The sequence below is a fragment of the Mandrillus leucophaeus genome, unplaced genomic scaffold (assembly GCF_000951045.1).
Source record: "Mandrillus leucophaeus isolate KB7577 unplaced genomic scaffold, Mleu.le_1.0 Scaffold490, whole genome shotgun sequence".
NCBI classification, from domain to species: Eukaryota; Metazoa; Chordata; class Mammalia; order Primates; family Cercopithecidae; genus Mandrillus; species Mandrillus leucophaeus.
Genome location: NW_012105254.1, coordinates 658,308 through 682,323, shown reverse-complemented (window position 1 = coordinate 682,323; position 24,016 = coordinate 658,308). Strand labels below are relative to the sequence as shown.

General features: G+C 40.5%; 1 protein-coding gene across 2 annotated transcripts in view; it reads left to right on the top strand.

The window, feature by feature from the left end:
• REPS2 (RALBP1 associated Eps domain containing 2) overlaps window positions 1–23,507 on the top strand; it is a 173,168-nt gene extending 149,661 nt beyond the window's left edge. Inside the window, exons 15-18 of one of the 2 annotated variants that reach the window (XM_011995516.1) lie at window positions 4,422–4,505; window positions 5,543–5,688; window positions 9,480–9,585; window positions 17,664–23,507. In XM_011995516.1, coding sequence (XP_011850906.1) covers window positions 4,422–4,505; window positions 5,543–5,688; window positions 9,480–9,585; window positions 17,664–17,732 — 405 coding nt within the window. In that variant the 3' untranslated portion in view covers window positions 17,733–23,507. The remainder of the gene's footprint in view (window positions 1–4,421; window positions 4,506–5,542; window positions 5,689–9,479; window positions 9,586–17,663) is intronic. The other variant, XM_011995517.1, reaches the window with a different exon arrangement.
• The last annotated feature ends 509 nt before the right edge of the window (window positions 23,508–24,016 follow it).

Genomic DNA, 24,016 nt, shown 5'->3' with positions numbered 1-24,016 from the left:
GTTATCTTTGCCCATCTCTTTTCCTGGGATAATGTCTGACTCTGTCAAGGCTGTGCCTTATTCTGGAACCTTCCTGATGCCTGTGTTCCAGGTCCCTCCTGAGATTTGCTCCTCCGAATGCTTGATAGATGGATCAATTTAGGGGATTGATGGTCAGATTTAGCCTGACGTAACACCATGCAGTGGTCTGTTACCAGACATAGAGCTGGAAAACCCAGGCCCTTGCATACAAGTTCAGGAAGGTAAATTTGCAAATGAAAAACATTTTAAGACACATCTCACAGCTGCTTCCTCATCCCCCACCCCATTGTTTGTGTTTTTAGAGATGTTTAAGAGAAAAGGAGGCAATAACAAAGACACTGTGCTGTGCTTTGGAATCCTCATTTATGTTGAAAAAGGGTCCATTTATCATCTCCTTCAATATTTCCATGAGGAGACTTTGCTCATCTCACCAGGGAATGGAGTGGTAGAGCAAACACTTCTCTGTCCACCTGATGATGGAGGAGAACCAACTAACTGAAAGGCAGAGAGCCTGAAACTCTTATCGTCTCTCTGCCTGCCTGCTGCAAGATATTGCTGCATACCTGTGGTCCCTGCAGGAGGCTGCATGCGTAGACTTGGGCCAGAACATATGTTATCTTCCAAGCAATAGATTTCCAGATAAAAGGCAAGAAGGGGCCTCAGGTTCAAGTTTCATTCTTCAGCGTGGTTCATAGGAGGCCCTGCATTCAGGTGGTTACTGGGCCCTCACTCAGCTGTTAATAAAACTGACTTTTGGCTCATAGAGCTTGGAGTATGCCTCCATTTGTATGAACCTCCAGGGAAAGCAGGGTGAGGGCTTGTGTTCCCTAGACTCCTGACAGTGAATGGCTCCTGGACAGCTTTGCTTGGTTGTTTCCCAGGTACTTCTAACTCAGTCTGCCTAAAGATGAGTTCGCCCTCACTTCTGTTTCTCCTGTGTTTCCCATCTTGGGGATTGACCTTAGTGTTCTTGTGGTAGCTCCAGCTGAAATTATGGATGTTGGAGCATGAGAGGCCCTTTGTGAGCTTACTTTTGGGTCTTTCTCACCATTCCCACACATTGCTCTTTTAGCCCAGGCCTCAGCTGAGACATCACCTGCTCCTGAGTCTTTGCCGACCCATGGGACTGGGTACTTCTGTAGTCCCCATACTTGCCCTCCACAGTCCACTGAAGCAAGTTGGCTTTATCACTTCCCTGTTGCTCCCACTAGATTTTAAGCTTGTCTTAAGCAGAATCTGTATCTTGTTCATCCTTGAGTGCCAGTGCTAGCACAGAGCCTGCCTGTAGTGACTGCTTAATAAATATGTCTTGAATGAGTAACACTCAGGCCTGAGAGTACCTGAGATTGTATAGCATAGTGGTTATAAGCTCAGCTTTGGAAATCAAGGCCTGTGTTCAGACTCTGCTATTTGTGTGATTTTGGGTGAGTTCCTTAACTTCTTGATCTTCAGTTTCTTCACCAATAAGATGGGGATAATAACTACTTCCTAGAGCTGTGATGATGAATTGCAATGATACATGCAAAGCCCTTTAATCAATGTATGACACATAGTAAGTGTTGTGTGCATCATAGCACCTGTTGGTAACAACAACAACAACAACAACAACAACAACAGTATAGTTATCTTTAATGGAAGGGAGAAAGCTATAAGAACTGGTTGGAGCTAGAAATCAGGAATGTTGAGTGCTTGCATAGTGGGTTTAGAGGAGATGGGGAATTGCTTGGGATAAAATGTAGGAACAGATGGGATTACCCGGGGAGAGAATGAACAGGGAGGGAAAAATGGGTGGAGGAACTAAAGACAGAACCTTAAGAAATCCTACATTTGAGGGATAAAAGGAGTCAAAACAGGAAAAAGAGCAAATGACTACAGTTAGGAGATTGCAGCTTCTCAGATGCGAGGGGCAGGAGTTTTAAAAAGATAGTCAAAGGCGCTATACTGGGCAGAAGATCAATGAGGAGAAGATGAGAAGAGGCAGCCATAACGTGTTAAATGGGAGTATGTTAGCGCCCTTGGAAACTAGCCATTTCAGTGGAGTCAGAGGAAGAAGCCATGCTCTGAAGGAGGTTAGAGAAGGCCAGGTTAGGGATGAAGTCAGTTTGTTGTGCTACAATGTGTGTTTCTGTAATGAGTATTATCTGTGGGTCAATAGTTGACTGGTGTCAGTATGATGTAGAAGTCACATTGGTTCATATGTAGGGTTTGTTCTCAGCACATGAATGTTTTGGCATCACTGGCTACTAGTGGCTGAAAGCAGACTAACATAGCTGAAGGCAGAAGACTGGGGGAAATGGGGGACATAGAGAGCTGCTCATGAGGCCCAGTCACCCTGTGTTCTTCCACTTGACTGATTCGCACCCACTCTGTCTTGAAGTGCTTTGGGGACATTCCTTGCCAATCTTGGTGAGTTTAGTCACTGATTCCATCCCACTCAGCACCCTCGACCCTTGTGATAACTCCTTCGACCACAGTCCCCCTTCCTTTTTTAAGGTAAAGGGCCATAATTACTAGAGTGTTTTTTTTTCCCCCCCAAACTGTGTCCAGCTTTATTAAAGATACTTTTTGTGAACAATCATGGTATTTCAGGCAGGACATGAGCGACAATCATTAACAGTATACAACTTTAAGACTCCCTCCTTCAATGGACTTCCAAAATCAGAAAGCCGTGGTAAAACCCAGTGAAGTCTTCATTTGGTGCCCCGAAGAGGGAAAGTTCAGAGTGAGGGTTGACATTTCACATTCAACGTGCTGTTTAACAACTTTTCATGAGCTGACCCTGACTTTCAGGAAATAAAATGAAAATGGCAGAATTTATCTGAAGATCCACAATCTAGAAACAGAGCACAGGTCTTTCAAGGGTTCTCTCTGGAAAGTCCAGATTGCCAGCCTGACTGGTAACCAGTTATTGGGGGCCAGACCCCAACAGGTATCTGGGTGTGAGGGAGTTAAGTGTATACTGAAGGCAGAGAGGGAGAGGGGGACATAAAAAGGAATTTGTTTCTCCACACCACAAGGCCTTTGTGCCAAGGTGACTGTGTGTGTCAACGTCAGACGGTCCTTCTTTCTGGGAGCCAAGAAGCTGTCTTTCGAAACTAGAAGGGAAAGGTGTTTTCTCCACATCAGTCCAGCTTCAGAGACATTTTTTTTTTCTTTCCTGAGATGAAGTCTTGCTCTTGTCGCCCAGGCTGGAGTGCAGTGGCACCATCTCAGCTCACTGCAACCTCTGCCTCCCGGGTTCAAGTGATTCTCCCGTCTCAGACTCCTGAGTAGCTGGGATTACAGGAACCCACCGTCACGCCCGGCTAATTTTTGTACTTTTATTAGAGATGGGGTTTCGCCATGTTGACCAGGCTGGTCTGGAGCTCCTCAGGTGATCCACCCGCCTTGGCCTCCCAAAGTGCTGGGATTACAGGCGTGAGCCACCATGCCTGGCCTCAGAGACATTCTATTAGTGACGTATGCCCCTTCTCCATAAAACAACAATGATGTGTTCGGCATGCTAACAACATGGCTTAAAAAAAAATTTCTGCATTTTTATAAAGCTTAATAAAAAATAATACTTCAAACTGCACAGTCACCAGAAATACAGTTATCAAAAATGCGCACACTTCCCTTGGTATCCCCAGCGCCTTCAGCTTTCTGTGCCTGCTCTGTTTTGGCCTCTGCATTTTCTGCAGAGTTATTCCCCTCCTTGCCAGCATGGGCTTTTCCCTTTTTCCCCTTTACCTTCTTTCCCTTCTTTGCAGGGGCCTCTTTAGGCTTGGGCTTTGGAGGAGCAGGTTTGGCAGACAACCTTGCAGATCTTCTCTGTGGTTTGTCCTCACTTTGGTTTTATCTCCGTTAGCGTCCCCTTCAGCCTTTATCTTGGGCATGGTGGCGGCCACTGCAGTGGAATGTAGGTGCTGGATCTGGGGATGCAGCAGCACGTGGGCTTTGGTTGGCCTGGGGGATAGTTCTTACTTCTTCTTCACACTGCTCATAGAGTATTTCTTTATTAGAAATTTAACATTTAAAAAAATCAGAGTTTTTAATGATGATGATTGTTTTTGTTGGTGCTCAAGTTAAAATCTTTTTTTCAACCCTGTTTTTCTGATAAGCCTTGTTATTTTTAGAGTTTGTTGTTGTGAAGCATTAGGTTTTTAGCAATACATACGTTCAATTACAGAAGAAATTCCCATGATTCCTTTTCCTAAGGTTGAACAATCTGGGAAGGAGGGTTAGTTAATAGCAGCATCTATGGGAGGTTTTACCCAAGGATCAGCAGACGTAAACATTCTTGGCTGCAACTTGGCCTAAATCAGTTTTCCCTTGGTGACTATCTTCCTAAGTGCTCTTTATTATATATTTAGGTGATTGTGTTTTTGCATTTTTGTCCTCTCTCTGATCTCTTTCTACAGTCTGAACAAGTGTCAGAGGCCGAGTTACTCCCACAGCTGAGCAGAGCCCCATCCCAGGCTGCAGAAAGTAGTCCAGCAAAGAAGGTAAGGTCAGCCTGAGGATGCTGTCAGATGGCATTGTGAGTCCCACCCATGGGCTTCTTATCTCTATTAGCTGATCTATTGTTTTAAGGTTTCTGTGTCCTGAAATGAATGTCAGTGATCCAGATTTCCTAGACTGTGGGTTCTTTGTGAAGATTGGGGTCCTGAAGATTCCTGGGCTTGACCCTTGATGTCATTTTGTACATGACAGTACATACTCAACCTCCTTAGCCCTGCAGCTAAACATGGTGGCCTTCTTTATGGCAAGATCAAAAAGAGCTGTGGAGGGGGACAGATGTCTTTAGCAAAACTCCATCCACCTGCTAAGCCTCTTTGAGTGCCTCTTGGAGTGGGGTAGTCTCTCCTTCTTGGTCTTTGTACCATGGTTTCCTCTTGCATTGTGGCATTTTCACCTGGCATCTGCCCAGCCATGCCATTGGGTCACCTGTCATTTGCTCAGTAAGTACCCCTCACTCATCATGCTCTCCATTCATCTCCTCACCCTCTTCTTTTCCTCCATGGCTCTTCTCCCTTCAGAGAGAGTGGGCCTTGGACTCAGGAGCACAGGTGAGGTAGAGTCCTCCAAGGAAGCAGGCCAACTGTGTCCTTCCATAATACACTGTGGCTCTTTTTCTTGACTTTATGTAGGAATTGGGGATAGGAGAATGATGAGCATATGATTAAGACCTTTAAAAACTTCCAAAGCTTAGGTTTTAAAAGGCTTCAGAGTGAGGCAGGAGCCTATCTTGTCTTCAGTTAGATAAGGCCCCATGGTGTGAGATGCACACAGGGTCTGTGTGAGTTTCAGGTGACAAGAAGTAATAGACTTCTTGAAACATTTAAAAATAAAAAGAAAAAAGGGAAGACCACTGAACTCTGCTGCCTGTGTCCCCCCAGTTCTTGCTGAGCCATGGGTCAGTAAATAGAGTACCCTCCTGATCTTGGGGTTGGGGCTAAAGGAATGTGGGACACTGGCAGGAAGAGTGGAGGGAATATTTAAATGTTTAACTTTTAATTTGTATTTTGTTTTAAATCCACAGGATGTACCGTATTCTCAGCCACCATCAAAGCCCATTCGTAGGAAATTCAGACCAGAAAATCAAGCTACAGAAAACCAAGAGCCTTCAACCGCTGCAAGCGGGCCAGCTTCTGCAGCAACCATGAAACCGCACCCAACAGTCCAAAAGTAAGTAGACCACGTAAACAAGAGCAAGGTAGGAATCTCGCTGAGATGTACACAGATATGTAAATGTGTTGACATTTACATGCACACCAACAGAAGGATTTCATGGTTTTAAGGTTTTTTTTTTTTTTTTCATGCTTATAGGTTTTATCTTGCTCGTCTCTGTGATGGGATTCAAGCCTCCCAGTCACACAGAAGGCTTTGTAAGCTATAGGACTTAACGTGACCTAAAGGGGCGGACGAGTCCTAGGCTGTGGTGTTTGGTTTGGTTTGATTTCTTTCCCTTCCTCTCACCTTCTGTTGTTTCCTACCCATCTTCCTTGTGAGGGCCCAGATTTTCCTGGCAAGACGACAGTATTGTAAATGGCAGTTTTGCCTCTCTGCCCATGTTATCTCCTTTTCCCTCAGGGCAAATGGCTAGCTCCTTCACCCACAGACACACTTTCAGTAGGTGTGGTATGTGATGGTTTCTGTTGTTGGTCGCCTCAGCACAGAATGGATACATACAGAACTTCCATTATATTTATCCAACCAGCTGGAACAGGTGTTGGAGGGAGGGTGGAGACATCTGTGGACATGGCCAGGGACTGAGACAATGATGCTCTGGACAAACTATTCTTCTCTGTAAAACTTTGGCTTTGAGAAGAGCCATCACTTGCTTCAATTTCTTTGTAGTGAAATTGAGGTAGGTGTTGAGGACAGAAACCTGCTCCTGTCACTTGACTGCAAGTGAGCCTGACTGGTCACTAACATAATGCTCAAGACCCATCATGACCCTGCTTTTGGGGTCTTGCAGGTCTCAGATGCTGCTGCAGATTTTCTTCTGCTTACACTGTTGTAGAACAGTTCTGCAGGTTCTGTGGGAGATGTTAGCAACTTGTCTTTGAAGCCAAAGACCCATTCTGAATCTCTGCAGCCCTCTCCTTCAGGTGATTTTCTTTTTTTCAAATGGACAGGCCCCTGGTGGTGTAAGTCCATAGAGGAAGTATATTTTGTTCATCGCATTCACCGAGAGCTTTCACCATCTTCCAGCCCCTGTTAAGCCTGGAAGGTGAATCCCTGTCAGGAACAGAGATGGCTCAATGTTCTTTTTTTTTTTTTTTTTTTTGAGACGGAGTCTCGCTCTGTCGCCCAGGCTGGAGTGCAGTGGCGGGATCTTGGCTCTCTGCAAGCTCCGCCTCCCGGGTTTACGCCATTCTCCTGCCTCAGCCTCCCGAGTAGCTGGGACTATAGGCGCCGGCCACCTCACCCGGCTAGTTTTTTTTGTATTTTTTTTTTTAGTAGAGACGGGGTTTCACCGCTTTAGCCAGGATGGTCTCGATTTCCTGACCTTGTGATCCGCCCGTCTCGGCCTCCCAAAGTGCTGGGATTACAGGCTTGAGCCACCGCGCCCGGCTCAATTTTCTTCCATGTTCTACCCCAGCACTCCACTTCAATTTCAGCTTCATGTTAATTTTAGTCATCAGTGGCTTAACATTCTCCAGAGTAGTTGTCAGGGCATCTGGTGGAGTTCATACAGAGATCTTTTCTTTTTCTCTTTTTTATAACAGCTTTATTGCAATATAATTCACATAGCATACAGTTCATGTTTTTAAATGTACAATTCAGTGGTTCTTAGTTTATTCACAAAGTCATGCAACCATCACCACAATCTAACTTTTGTCATGCCTAAAATAATATCAATGCCCATTAGCAATCACTCCCCATTCTCTCCTTCCCCCTCAGCCCCTGGCAACTACGAATCTCCTTTCTGTCTCCATGGCTTTGCATATTCTTGTCATTTCACATAAATGGAATAATGAAAGGTGGTCTTTTGTGACTGGCTTCTTTCACTTAGCATAATGTTTTCAAGGTTCATCTAAGTTGTAGCATAAATCTGGACTTATTTTTTTATGGCTGAATAATATTCCATTGTATTGATAGACCACATTTTATTCATCCATTCATCAGTTGATGGACATTTTGGTTATTTCTGCTTTTTGGCTCTTAAGAGTAATGCCACTATACTATTTGTGTACATGTTTTTGTGTGGACTTACGTTTTCATTTCTCTTGGGTCTGTACCTGGAAGTGGAATTGCTAGGTCATGTGGTAACTCTATCTTTAATATTTCGAAGAACTACCACACTTTTTCATAGTGGCTGCACCATTTTATGTTCCTGTTGGCAATGTATGCGGGTTCGAATTTCTCCATTTTGTCAACACTTACCTTTTTTTTTTTTTTTTTTTTTATTACAGCCATCCTACTGAGTGTGAAGTGTTATCTCATGGTTTTGATTTGCATTTCTTTCGTGGCTAATGACATTGATCATCTTTTCATGTGCCTATTGGCCATTTGTTTATCTTCTTTGTGAATAGACATAGAAATGTCTGTTCACACCCTTTGCCCACTTTTACTTGGATTATTAATCTTTTTATTTTTGAGTTATGAGTTCTTTATATATTGTGGATACAACTCCCTTGTCAGATATATGAGAAAATTGAGCCATCTTTGTAAATATTTTCTCTCATTCTGTGGGTTGTCTTTTCAATTTCTATTTATTTTTATTTTTTAGAGACAAAGTCTCACTCTGTCACCCAGGCTGGGGTGCAGTAACATGATCATGGCTCATTGAAGCCTCGAATTCCTGGGCTCAAGTGATCCTTTCCCCCTCAGCCTCCTGAGTAGCTGGAACTACAGGCATGAGCCACCATATCCAGCCAATTTCATTTTATTTTTTGTAGTGATGGAGTCTTACTATATTGGCCAGTCTGGTCTCAAACTCCTGGCTTCAAGGGACCATCCTGCTTCGACCTCTCAAAGTGCTGGGATTACAGGCCTGAGCCACTGCACTCAGCCAATTGTCAATATCAGTCAGATCTGTAAAGTGGTCACAGTCCATTCTAGTTCAGTTGCCCTTGTCTAGAACCCATCTCCCAGTGATGGCACATATGGCTGTTTTTCTAGGAGAACATCAGTTGCTCTTTTGCTCTAAGAATTCGGTATTTCTTGCTGTGGGATGAAAGGTTGTAGATTATCCCTGTGGTAACCACACTGATTTATCATCCCAACCATGGACGGTTTTGAAAAGTAAAGAGAGTGTTAATGTACTTATGCTGGACAGACAGTTCAAATGGAGATTGTAATGGGCACAGTAGGATGCATGGTCACTCTGGTTATGCCTGTTCTGTGAATTTGCTGTTAATTGGGAGATACTGGTATTAAAACGTTCTGTATTTTTCTCAAGTGCCACAGATATATGCTGGTCTATGCACATACACGAGTGCACATTTATGCGCACACACACACACACACACATACAGTTAGGCATTCATGCCTAATAATAAATAAGGTAGAGGTAGGTAGTCTGGCTAAGTTAATGTAGAATTTTTGGGAAAAAGAATGTTCTTCTATTATTTTCCTTCAGACTTGTCCACAGGGGACACCTACAGGTCTTTTAAGTGCTATTAATTCTTACACAAAAAGGGCATTCCAGTTAATATGGTTTGTCAGGAAGAAATACTTATTAAAATGTCTTGGAATAAATGGAACACAAATGTTTGAGAAGGCCCACTTCACAGCTTTTATTCAAGTTATAAAATGGGAATTACTTCAGGTGTAAATAATTCATCCCAACAAATTTGTTTCATTTGGTGTCTATCTGCCTGACCGCCTGTGAATATGAGATTTTATTTTTGGAGCCCTGTGTTGTTAACCACTTGTTAGTTTAACACCTCTCATGAACCAGAGTTCTGACCCTCAAGGGTTCAGACCTCTAAGTCCTTTTTCACTGAAGTGTTTGTGCTTTTCTGTAGGCAGTCTTCCAAACAGAAGAAGGCCATTCAAACTGCTATCCGCAAAAATAAAGAGGCAAACGCAGTGCTGGCTCGGCTGAACAGTGAGCTCCAGCAGCAGCTCAAGGTAAGGAATGAGTCCCAGATTTGGATGACCAGGCTTTTCCTTGTCTTAAAAGTTTTTTTTTAATTTAATAGACATATAATAATTGTACATATTTATAGGATGGGGTGCATAGTGATGTCTCCATACCTATCATGTACAGTGATCTGATGTGACCATTGGCTGACCATTTAGTTCCATCCCTGTTGATAAGACTTGCCTCTTTGTTCTCAAACCCTTTTTGGAAGGTGGAGAATTACTATATTTAAGTTTCATGGGTTGGTTCTTGCATAGCCAGAGGAAGACTAGTGACTTTAGTATGTAGGCTTCATATTGTGTGTGAGTTAAAAGGAAAGACAATCTATTACAAAGGCTGTTTGAAGCATTCTCTGTTATCCAAAGCTTCTGGGTAAGCCCTTAATTATTTATGTCCTCTCTGAAAGAGAGGACGTAAATTCTTATTTCAGTAGAAGGAAGTGGCCCTGGTACTATCAAAGGCCGGCTCCTCCTCTGGTACCTTGCAAATGGTTCTATTTCACCTTCTCAAGGACATCACCCCTGTTTCTCTTCATCATTACTCTCCCCTGTATTAGTTTCTCAGGGCTGCTATAACAAAATACTACAAATATGGTGGCTTAAGATAACCAAAAATGATTTTCTCACAGCTCTGGAGGCTAGAACTCTGAAATCAAGATATTGGCAGAGCCACGCTCTCTTCAAAGGCTCTAGAAGATAATCCTTCCTTACCTCTTCCCAGCTTCTGGTGTTGCTGGCAGTCCTGGGCATTCCTTGGCTTGTAGCTGCATCACTCCAATCTCCGCCTCTGTTGTCACATGGCCTTCTTCCTGTATCTCTCTGTGTCTGTGTCCAAATTTCTCTTCTTATTGTATCTTCTTCTAAGGACACCAATCATTGGATTAGGACCCACCCTAATCTAGCATGACCTCATCTTAATTTGATTACATCTGCAAAGAACCTATTTGCATATAAGGTCACATTTACAGGTACTGGGGTTAGGACTTGAACATATATTTTGAGGGGACATGATTCTACCCACTATATCCCCCAGTTCTCTACTGGATCATTCACCATCCACACGTAAATGTGCTCCAGTATTGTCCATTACACTTGGCCAATTACTGCCCCATTTCTTTGGTTCCCTTTACAGCAAAGTTTCTTAGGAGTGGTTTTTATTCATTGTCTTTACTTTCGAACCAGTGATTTTTCTCCTCCTTCCATTTCAGTTGGCTTTGTCCTCCTCCACTCACACCCGTCTTGGGGCTAAATCCAATGGGGCTGTTTTAATATTATTAATTTTTTTCAGAAGAATTCTACACAATTGATCATTTCCTCCTCTGAAATTGCTTTTATAACTGGTTTTTGATATACCATACTCTCCTGGTTTTCCTTATGCTTCACTGGTGCTTCCTGTTTTCATTTTCTGCTGGTCTTCCTTCCCTGACCTCACTTTTATACCCCAACCCCATTTGCCCCAATACTTTAGTATGAAACTTTTCAAACACACAGGAAAGTTGAAAGAATAATAAGTGACTGCTTGTATAGACATCACTTCAGTTCTACAATAACATTTTGCTATAGTTGTTTTTAATCACATATCTACCCATTTATCCTTGTGTCCATCAGTTCATCTTATTTTTGACATATTTTCAAGTAAATTGCAAATATCTGTATACTTTCCCTAAATATTTTAGCATGCGTATAATTAGCTGGAGTTCAATATATTTTTACAGTTTTTTCTTATGATGTAAAATGTTTACACAAAGTGCATGCACAAATATTATTATTATTATTATTGTTATTGTTATTATTATTTTTGAGATGGAGTCTCACTCTGTCACCCAGGCTGGAGTGCAGTGGCGTGATCTCAGCTCACTGCAAGCTCCGTCTCCCGGGTTCACACCATTCTCCTGCCTCAGCCTCCCGAGTAGCTGGGACTACAGGCGCCTGCCACCACGCCCGGCCAATTTTTTGTATTTTTAGTAGAGACGGAGTTTCACCATGTTAGCTAGGATGGTCTCGATCTCCTGACCTCGTGATCTGCCTGCCTTGGCCTCCCAAAGTGCTGGGATCACAGGTGTGAGCCACCACGCTCAGTGCACGCAAAAATCCTAAGTGTACATTTGCTGAGTTTGTAACAAGTACATGTACTTTCTGAATCCAAACACCCATAAAGATAGAGAGTATTAGCATCACCCCAGGAAGCTCCCTTATGCTCTTTCCTAGTCAATTCCTGCCCTACCCACACAGAGGCAATCAGTATTCTAATTTTTATACCATAGTTTTGCCTGCTCTATAACTTTGTATAAGTGATGTCTTACAACTTATACTTTCATATAAAGCTTCTTTCACTTAGTATTATGTTTTTGAGATTCATTTATATTGTTGTGTGTATCAGTAATTCATCCATTTTTATTGATGAGTAGTATTCCATTGGTTGAATATGTTACAGTTTGGTTATCAGTTCTATTGACAGACACCTGAGCTGTTTCCAGTTTTTGGCAATTTGGAATAAAACTGCATTTTTGAATAAGTCTCTGTATGGACATATGTTCTCATTTCTCTTGGATAAATACCTAGGATTGGGATGTTAGTTTCTGAGAAACTGCTAGATTGTTTTCCAAAGTGGTTGTAGCAATTTGTACTCCTACCACTAATGTATGAGAGTTCCAGTTGTTCCACATCTTTGCCAACATTTGGTGTTATGATTATTAATTTTAGACAGCCCTGTAGTGATATAGTTTTTTATCATCTCCTTGCTGACTAATTATGTTGACCGCTTTTCTTTGTGATTATTTACCTTTCATATCTTACTTTATGAAATATCTTTTCAAATGGTATTTTTCTCCAAAGTAGTCTATAGATTTATTATAAAACCAATAAAAATCCCAGCAGGATTTTTTGTGATTAGACAAGCTAATCCCAAACTTATATGTAAGGGCCAAGGAACTGGAATTGCTTAAACAAATTTGAAAAGGAAGAACAAAGTTGGAGGAATAACTTTACTATCAAGCTCCAGTAATCAATATGCTGATGCGTAGATCAATGGAATAGGATACAGAAAATAGACCACATGAAAACAGCCATTTAATCTTTGACAAAGGTGCAAAATCAATTCAGTGAGAAAGAACAGTTTTCAACGAATTGTTTTATAACAATTTGTCATTTGCATTTAAAAAAAGAGCCTTGATCTAAGCTTCACATCTATACAGAGATTAACTTGAAATGAGTCATAGATGTAAATGTAAAACATAAAGCTATAGAATTTTCAGAAGAAAACAGAAAAATCTTCATGATCTGAGTTTAGAAATAACACCAAAAGCACGATCTATAACAGAGAAAAACTAAAAAAATTGGACTTCATCAAAATTAAAACCTTTTATTTTGCCAAGCATAGTTAAGAAAATTAAGAGACAAGCTGCTGAGTGGGAGAAAGTATTTGCAAACCACATATTTGATAAAAGACTTATGTCTCAATTATATAAAGAGCTCTTAAAATTCAATAATAAGAACTCTCCAAAACACCTCAATTTAAAAATGGGCAAAGGATTTGAACAGACACTTCACTAAATAATATATAAAGATGGCAAATAAGTACACGAGAAGATATTCAACATCATTAGCCATTCGGGAAATGCAAATTTAAACCACAATTACATACCACTATACACATACTAGAATTGCTAAAACAAAAAAATGTGGCATCACCAAGTACTGGCAATTAGAACTCTCATTTATTGGTGGTGGGAATCCAGAATGGTACCACCACTCGGAAAAATCACAGTTTCCTATGAAGTTATACATACACTAACCGTGTGACCCAGCAGTCTCTCTACTTTAGTGAAATGAAAATTTATGTTCACTCAAAAATCTATATATGAATGTACATAGCAGTTTTATTCATGATAGCCCAAACCTGGAAACAACACAAATGTTCTTCAAAAGATGAATGAATAAATTGGGATACATTCATACAATGGAATAGTACTCAACAGAGAAAAGAAATGATACACAACTTGGATGAAACTCAGACATTATGCAGAGTGGGACAAGCCAGTATCAAGAGGTTGTGTACTGTATGATTCCTTTTATTTGACATTCTTGAAAAGGTAAAACTATAGTGATGTGAAACAAACCAGTGGCTATCAGGGGTTATGCATGAGATGAGAGTTTGTATGAGTAGTCCCAGGGAACTTTTGGGGTTGGTAGAACTGTAATGTATCTTCTTTGTGGTGGTGGTTACACAAATCTGTACACTAAAAGAAAAAAATTGTTTTACCCTATGATAATTTTAAAAAAAATGTTTTTTAAATGTCAGAGTTCATTCTGTTTTATAAAACTTTGTATGTGAACTTGTTTTGTTTTATCATTTTGTTTGGTTTTGGTTTTTCTCCTCTCTCCCTCTGCTTTGGGGTAGGCCAGTTTCATCCATTGTTCTCTATATTTGGTGGGCCCTTTTAATTTGGAAACCGATATTCTCCAGTTCTGGAGGGTTTTTTATTTTTATTTTTGTTGTCGTTGATTATTTCCTCCCCCCTGCCTTCACCCCCATTTTTTCTCATTCTCCCTTACTGATATTCAGACATTGGACTTCTTAGCTTAGTTCTCTAATTTTCTCATATTTTCTCTTCTGTTTTCTTTTTCTCTTTCTTCCTACCTTTTCTTCTTTATTTTTGTCTATTTCCGGAAACTTAATTATATATTCTAAATCTTCTGTTGTTTAATAACCAATGATTTTTTGTTTTCTGTTTATTTTTTATGATATCCTATTCTTGTTTCATTGTCGTGATCTTTTTTTTTTTTTTTTTTAATTATACTTTAAGTTCTGGGATACATGTGCAGAACTCGTTGTGATCTTTTTTTATGGTCATTTTTCTTTCTTCTTCCTGAATAGTTTGTTTGTGTGTGTTGTGTTGTGTTGTATGTACTTTATCTTAGATGCTTTCCTTCGATATCTGATGACCCTTCTTTGCTCATATTTAAAAGGAAGACGAAAACACTGATTGGAAGTTCATTGCACGTTGTGAGGCTTGTCAACTTTGAGCTTCACTGTCTGGCAGTTTGGTTCGGCTCTATAGTTGGGGAACCCCTAAAGGGAGTATGATTAGCTCTTTCCTCTTGGTCTGGTTGAAGTCTCCAGAGTGGAGACTGTTTTGGTCACCTGCATGTAGGGAAAGAGTTGGTTCAGTGGAGCAAGAGGGCTGTAGGTCTCAGCATTCCAGGATATTCATTCACTCTCCCTATTTCTGACCCAGTATCTTGTCCTCAACTGTGCTTGTTTCTTGCTAATTCAGATGCTCTCTGTTGTACCTTTTCAAGAAATAAACCTTCAGCATTCTGCCCTGGTGGCAGGAATGATCTGGGGATTTAATTGCTTCTGAAACAGATTTTCAGCCAGCGCTTGTTTTCGCCAGCCCCCATCTCCCCTTATGTACTCCCACTTTCATAGGTATCTGGTGTTGCCAATTTGAGTCTTTCAGGAATTCTCCTATGTAAAATCAAATTGGTTCTTATTTTTCTTCATGTTAGCTTGGGACTCAGCTTTCTTTACTTGATCTGTATGAGTGGAAAAGTTCTAAGTCTAGTGAACAGAAGTCTGAAGAATCATTGAAACAGAACTATAGTCATAGCCTCTCAATTAATTCCCAGGCTAAGCCAGTTTATAGATCCAGAGCCTCTTGAATGATGAAGGGGCATCTGTGTCTCCTTATGGAAGGACCCCACTGTGCAGCCAAAAATTTATACTGTAAATCTTTCTCCTAACCTTTCCCAAAGGGACCCTGCTGCCATTTACCAGGGTGACTGTGCATTAGAGGAAGGGAAATAATTAGACTTTTGGGGAATTACTAGACACTGGCTCTGAACTGACACTAATTCCAGGAGATGCAAAGTGTCACTGTGGCCCATCAGAGTTGGGGCTTAGGGAGATCAGGTGATCAATGGAGTTTTAGCTTACGTTCATCTCACAGTGGACCCAGTGGACTCCCAAACTCACCCTGTGGTTATTTCCCTAGCTCTGGAATGCATGCTTGGAATAGACATACTTAGAAGCTGGCAGAATGCACACATTTGTTTTCCTGGATTTCCTAAGTCATTTATCATTCACCAGTTTGCCACTCAGCTTTCGAATTTTATTGCTATCATCTTGTCCCTTTTGTTTTCCCTGTCTTGTGGGTCCGTGACTTTGAAAAGTTGCTGTATTGTTTTAGTGGTGCTCCAGGAGGGAGAGAGTGTGGTACCCCGGTCAGTCTTCCATCTTTACCTGAAACCTCTATCTATACTGTTTTGCTGGATGATGTTGTATGGTCTCATGGCTTTGAAGACCTAATTTATGTCTCAAGCCCTGCTTCCCTTTTCCTCTGTGCTCTAGACTTGCATATATAACTTCTTACTCAATGTTTTCTCCTTAGATATCCAATACACATCTCAGATAATTAATTGTCAACCCTATCCTTGAAATACTCATTTCTTATCTAATCTTCTCGTTCTCAATATCACTACCAGCCAGCTATTTTATTCATACAAAATTCCCAAGAGTCATCCTCAGATTTTCCTTCTCTCCTCCATCAACTTCATCAGCAAGTCCTACCAGTTCTAGATTCAAGATTTATCTAGAATTCATCCACTTCTCCTCATCTTTATGGCTTCTACCCTGATGGAAGCCATTTTCGTTTCTCACCTGAGTCCCTGCAGTAACCTCCCAGTTGCTCCCCTGCTTCCACTCTCACCCTGCTATAATCCACTGTCTACACAGTAGCCAGAGTGAAAATTTTGAATTTTAAGTTGGGTCGTGTTCCTGCCCTGATTAGAAACCCTCAATACCACCCCGCGTACACTTCCATACTCTTTCCTCTGCCCACAAGGCCCTGTATGATCTGACTCCTTGGTTAAATCTCTGACTTCATTTCCTGCCAATGTCTTCCTCGTTCCCTCTACTCTGGTCACACAGGCTTTTTGTTCATCAAATTCACCAAACTCACTCGTTCCTCAGGGCCTTTGCAGTTGCCATTTTGTCTCTAAATATTCTTCCCCCCATATCTTCATATGGCTCACTCCTCATTTCATTCAAGTCTTTGCTCAAGTAGTGCTAACTCTGAGAAGGCTTCCCAGGCCACTCTCTCTCCTTTCTCCCAGATCCCCCTCTGTTACTCTCTATTATGTTATCTTATTTCCTTCTGGGAGTATCTTGTTCATTAACTTTATTATCTTTCTCAAGTCATTTGAATGTAAGCCCTATTGCTCTGATCTGGCATATTCTTTGCTGATACCATCACAGCTAGAGCATTACCTCACCTGTAGGAGATAGAAACCAAAAGACTTCTGACTGGGTGGCTAGGAGAGCATGTGAATAAATACTTGTGAAGTTGTATACTGACTATTAGTATGCTGATTCTTCTGAATCTCACAATTCAGCCTTTATACAGAATTCTTTCCCACCTTGGCGATTCTACTTGAATACTTTTGTGTGTCCCCTCTCTTCCTGCCAAAATACCCCTTTTAGGCCCGAAAGTTTGAATTCCAAAATAGCAGATTGCTCAGCCTCTTTTCTGCCTTTCACCCAGATGTCGTACCTTACACCATACGTTGTGCAGAAACCTGGATGAGACTTTGGTGGAGGGGCCACTAGCATACCTTTTTGGCCCTCAGACCTGACTGAGTATGGTGCTGAATTACAAGCCAGAGATTGCAACTAGAAATTTAAGTCCTATTGGCTCACTGCTCAGTATTAGGAGTCTGTTTTTGCTTTCTGCTCTCTCCTAGTCTTTTAATTTTTAATGACACTCTCTACCAGCTACTGATCTTGTTAAAACAAGCTAAAACTAGGGCAGGGTGGTAGAGGGGAGTAGGTCAGTTTCATTTCATCATCTTCAGAAAGGAGTTGAGAGATTACAAATTGTGAAGCCCCTTTTTTCTGGTCACCAGCATTAAATCTGGTACCTCCCAGTCTTCCTGTTCTTGAGTTATACAGCACTTGTATTTGTGGGTCCAGTTATAAGTTTCCTTTTAATATCTGATGAAGTAGGAATGAATTCAATAAATGACCCCTTTGCTTTTTTGTTTTTCTTCTGTTTTGTATAACTCAGGAGGTTCATCAAGAACGAATTGCATTGGAAAACCAATTGGAACAACTTCGTCCAGTCACTGTGTTGTGACCCCCCATGGTTCAAGTGACAGTGGGTGACCTTGTCTGCCAAGATCTTTCTTTTGAATGTTTTGAACCCAACTACTTTTCATAGATGTTTGACCGTGTCAAAAGCTGTGAGCAGCAAAATATAATCCATATGACCTTTTCTCTTGCACTTCACTTGTATGTTTTACTGTGGTGGAAAAAATACTTCAACTGATTATCACACTTGAAATGGTAATTATCAGTGGAATTTGTCTCCTATTCTTAAGTACTTCTGCAAGGTATTAGATGCTGCTCCTTACCAAAAATCAGTCTTCTAGCAAATAAAAATAACTTAGAGCATTATTTATTTAAAGAATTTATGTTTTCTATAAAACCTTATAACCAAGTACCTTCAGGATGCTTGTAACCAAGTACTTTCAGGATGCTTTTTGTATGTATATCACATACAGTAGGTTGGTTTCCTGAGTAATTGGGAATTCCAACTAGATAGTCATTGGTGTGACCATAATAAAACAAAAATAAAAGCATCAGATTTAGACTGGCGCTGTGCCCTCTACCACTATATGCCAAAAAAATTGCTTCTCTAGTGCCATTTTGATATTCTATCTAGCTATAAATAATACATGACTATTGTTTTCTATTGAATGTCAAAGACTTACTGGGTCTTTACACCTCTGTAAAGTGGAGGTTTTGGCAATGAGCTATTTAACTTGGCCAAGCTAGGCTGTCAACCCAGACAACTCAGTCCTTTCATGTAAATTTTTGGGCAAGAGAAGTCTGCTTTGACTGCCTTGCCTGACCAAATTAAATAAATAGTTACCAGATCTCTACTTTTATCCTGCATGGGATAATATATCTGTAAATGCATGAGTTTGGAAACCACCCATCAAATATGAAAGGCTGATGAGACTGTTAGGATTGATAAACATTTGTTGTTTGAACCCAGGTATCCAAACTGGGGAAGAAGGGGAAATGGTTGTTACCAACAATCTCTAGTAGTTATTTTATTCTTTATTTTAACCTGGATTGCAAATGTATTGGGTATGAAGAGAGAATGAAAGAAGGTGGTCCTCATGCTGGATGTATGACTGTTTTGTTCTCTGTAAAGTGTATTCTTGGGAAGTGATTGGTTTATATCAGATTCAGAGGAGCCCAGTTAACTCCAGTGTAGGTGACATAAAACAGTAAGCTCAAATTGCAGAAGCAAGTATCCTACAGAAATTTAAGTAGCTGCTGCTTCTCCTGAAAGCCCAGGTTGAAAATGGGACTACAGGGGCACAGGGCTACTGACCCTCACAGGGCATGCCAGCATTAACACCACTTTGAGAGACTAATGGCAAGAAATGCTGTCTCCTGTGCATTTTACTAATTTCCCCATTCTTAGGGTAGCGGGGGGGGGGGGGTCTTTTTGAAGCAGTTTTGGATAGGTGTGCAATATGTGGGATTCAGCCTTTGATTTCAATAGAGCTGAGAGCTTTTAGAACAAGTAGGCATTTATTTAATGTTTCCTTAGTCCATTGGCAAGCTTTATCAATAGCTTAATGGCAGAGGATAAAGGCTCAAACAGATGATGTTTTTCCACAGAAAAACAAATTGTTGAATCTATTCCATGCATATTTAAGGATTTTGAATGGATTTTGAAAATCAGGAAACTTGAACTATTTCTCTATTCCCTTTTTTTCTTCCCCATTTGCTGCCTTTTTTGTTTTTGTAGGGGAAGGATGGGGAGTAAGTTTAAACTCTTCCGAAGATTATGAATGGATCAGCGTAAATTTTTAGGCAACTGCTTTTTCCATGTTCTGAGATCTAGGGGCTACAACAGATTTTATCAACAGTGTTCTTTTTTTTTTTTTTGAGATGGAGACTTGCTCTGTCGCCCAGGCTGGAGCAGAGTGGTGCAATCTCGGCTCACTGCAACCTCCGCCTCCCGGGTTCAAGCAATTCTTGTGCCTCAGCCTCCTGAGTAGCTGGGATTACAGGTGCCCACCACCACACCTGGCTAATTTTTGTATTTTTAGTAGAGACGGGGTTTTGCCATGTTGGCCAGGCTGTTCTCGAACTCCTGACCTCAAGTGATCTGCCAGTCTTGGCCTCTCAAAGTGCTGGGATTACAGGTGTGAGCCACCCGCCCGGCTATCAGCACTGTTCTTATTGCAGACATTTCACAGCATGTTTGGCTTTTGGTAAATTCAATCCAGGAAAGACTAGCATGTGCACTTTATCTCATAAGCTTCCAGTACATATGCTCTCAGTTGGGATAGCACTTCATTTCTATTAGGCAGACGTATAAACTAAGGAATGTTAGTCTGCAGTATTCATTTTAAAAATATTGACATGCTTTTGCCCTTCCCTCCATGAAATCAGTGCCAGAGTGAGCCAAATTAGGAGGTTTGTTGGGGTTTTGTCTAGTTGGCTTGGTTTTCATTAAGGGAAAAAACTTGCATTGGACAATCAAATTCCTCTGAGTTTCATAATGTCATCATTATTTTAAGATAGGCAAGCACACACTAATAATATGTATGCCTACCTTCTTGGGTAGACTTAATTGTAACCACAGTTTATTAGTTGCTTAGAAGTGGATTTTTTAAAAAAACAGTTAAATGTGCATAACACACAAGTAATGACACACTACTTTTATTGTTACCTAAGTAGTGCTCATCCTCTGTGTGTTTTCTTAGGATGTGTACTTTAATTTAGGATTATAACACCTGATAAATATTTCTGTGAGCCTTTAATGTGATTTATGGGATGGCTGAGTTACTGAAATCACCATTATACCTCTTCTATAAAACGACTCCAAAATTAGACCTGCCTATTGGGGAGAATTCTGTAGACAGAAGGTCAATGTTGCCCTCATCTATAGGGGTTGAATTACCTTGCTGTTAAGTGGTCTTCCCCCATTGGGATCCTACAGTCCCACAGATGAAAGCACAGTAGTAGCTGACAGCTGGTTTATTGGGTCCCTCGGCATCTCTCGTATGTGGCATATTGCTTTCGCCTCTTTCCTATGAAGCAGACATCAAAGCAAAACTAAAAGGTAGATATCTGGAATGAATGTTTATGTTGTAATTGGGCAGATATTTACCTTAATTGGAAGGATCTAACTGCTTTGCAAATATTAAATAAGTGCTTGGGCATGATTGGGAGAGGAGGCAGCTTAGCTGGAAGCTGTGCCCATCTTACTGTCACTGGAGAATAGGATGTCAGAGCTGGGCAGGACTGGTACCCATCACTTGCAGTTTGCATGTGGGGAAACCAAAGTCCTAAGAAACAACAGTACCTGGCTCAAAAAATCCATAGAAAGAGGTAACTAGTGGCAGATTTGGGATGCCACCTGATTTTATGGATTTTGAGTTAGATTCTCTACCCTCTACCAATACTAAAAATAGATTAGGAGGGTTTTTTTTTTCTGTTTGTCATGTTGAATTTCATTGACTTGGTTAGTCTTTAAATTTGAAAACATGTTTTAGGGAGTTTAGTTCTAGAAATTTCTCTTGGATTGAAGTGACAAAATCTGAAAGAAAAGAATATGATTGAGCTATTTGTTTTCCTAAACACCTCACCTTTTATGATGCAATAAGTTACTCTGAGTTTCTTGGCAGAGTTTTTGACAGCTGTTGCTTTCAATGGATTCCATTCCTATATTCCTTATGGGAGTTTGTTTTTAAAATAGACTACTGTGATTGAAATGAACTCAATATGTAGTTAAGTTACAGCTTTCTTCAGTGTATTTTTAGTTACTTGGGTCACAAATATTCAATTTCAGCATATTTTAGGGTGAGTAATCAAAAATGTGAATTTGCCTTTGATTTCTTACCACTGTCTGAGCTATCATAAAGCATTCTCTTTAGTTGTGATTTGATTCTGTAGTCTGTTTCTAAATGACATTTGTCTGTTTCTTAAATGATCTCACAGCCATGGTAATAATAGATGTGTACTCAGAAGATCAATAAGGTAATATTGGAATTCACGTGTTTTTTGCAGTTAAGGCAGCCATTTGCCAATGTCTTCTTTTAAGCAGTAGTTGGAAAGATCTCAATTACAGTATAACACCTTAGAGCTAAAAACATTTGTTCAACACAAACTAGAATCACACCTTCTCACTAGATATCACCAAGGGAATGTGGTTTTAAAAAGAAAAAGAAAAGAATATAACATATCATAGCAACCAGATCTTCCCATATTATTGACAAGTAGGGATCATTAGGTTCTGGTTTGAACATTCTGAATGTGAACAAAATGTAGTAGTTAAGAGGTGTTTTCCCCCTCTATTTAAAGAGAACACTAGTAATTTTGGTTTTTCTTTCTAACTGCTTTACTGTTTCAAGTGTATTCTTTTAAAACTCTGATTTCAAAGGATCAGTTGAATTTATATTTTAGTTATGGGTGTTTTGTTACTTTTTTTTTGTGTCATGACTCAGTATGGTTCAGTTTCCTAGTAAGAAGTGGGGATTTGTGTTTTTGGAGTCCTCAGCTCACATATCTCGCTCCTCCTTCAGCACAAGCTAAGGGAGATCCCACCCACACGGATAGATCAGTCATTGATGGCAATTTGAATGTGGGTATTACTCTGTGGTACCCTGCTTCGCTTGTTTGTAAGGAGAAATGCATCTGGTTATGCGAATTTCCCAAGAGCAGCAGACATGGAGGGCCAGACTTTAAAAGCAATGCAAGCAGATTCAAAGAGCTGTTGCCCTCCCCTAAAAGAGGCTTTTGGAGGCTGCGTTACATGCATACCCTAAAGCAGTCAGTCTGTTAGTATGAGCAAGACATCCGAAGTACACAGTTGCTTTTAGGCTTGTATAGTTATTTTCTATACATGCTAACACACATGATGATAAAGGAACTTTTTCTAGGAGGCATTGCAGGGTTTCAATACACAGGATATGTTCTAGTTATAGAAGCCTTGCTCTGCTGTCAACATTTGGGGAATGCTTATTTTTTCATGTTTTGTGAATACTCTGGTCTTGCTGTAAGCTAATGTCATGGCTGTGGGAGATTAGAGAAGTGGGTTTATGACTCTGAAGACCAGAAGACACCAGACTTTAAAAGGGCTTAAATTGGAATTTGGGAACTACAGTAAAGGAACCTTCAGGTACCAATTCCATCCTGAAACACTCTGTTGAACAACAGGGCTAGGTCCTAAAGCTGTTTCAGGGAACTCTTCCCTGGGGCTGGAACAGTTGATGCAGCAACCCCATGGTGTGGAGATTGGATCAACTGAGTTGTGTTATTTTTGTTTTAAGTCACCTTGTGCGAGAACCTCAACTGCACCTATCTTGGGAACCGGGTATACCCTTTTCTTTGGCACTGCCATCCTTTTTGTCTTTAGCACAAATAAGATGTTCAAGTAAGCCAGAAGCAAGAAGAGCCATTTTAGTCTTCATATCTGTTGGCTAAGAGAGATAATGAGCTGATGGTCTATTTTAACCTTGAAAGTAAAAATGTATATTTTTTCACTACAGGTACATTGAACAGTAAAAAGTGTAACAGCAAAGTATATATTTGATGCCTTCTGTCTTTTCATGATAATGTGCTAACAAGTCGTGTTAATATTTTACTCAGCCAGAGTCTCATTCATTTGCTAAGCATTTGGGAACATTATGTATATTGACCTTAAACATAGGTGTCCTATATTTGGATTGTGACTTGTAGACTCAAGCTAACCTTACTGCCTCTTTTTCACACTTGTTGAAAAGTCTGTGAAGAACATAAAGATCTCCAACTTTGGAAAATATACATGATGTGAAACTGGGGTGCTGTGTTAAAAATAAATGTATGATAACTAAGTGTGGGTTTTATGAAGTCTTGGTGTCAGTATATTGTGGTTTGCATTTGGTCTCATGCATTTAATGAAAGTAATGGGAAAAGGAGTTGGGAATCTTTCCAGTTAAGTCAAAGTCTGAGATTTGGTTATTTTTACCTCCTGGTGATCTGAGACAGGTTCTTAAATACCTGCACACAGTAAACACTTGGCAGTCATGGGATATCATGGCTGACTCACAGTGCATTTTAAAGATCTGCTAAATTGAAAACTTGGCTTAATGTGTGGCCAGGTTATTTGCTTTATCTTTTGTTCAAAATCAGTGTTCTTTTGTTCAAAAATATTCCCATCATGATGTCCTTAGCTGGAGTTGAGGTGATCGGGAAGGATCAGGAATAGTTGGCTTGAAATCTCAACCAAGTAATCTGGCACCCTAGTTATAGTTTCTTACTTTTAAAATTTGAATAATTTGGGGAGGCACCTCTCCTATTGGGTGAGGGGTTTTATTCCATATTGTGAATGCAGATGGTGGGCTACACATA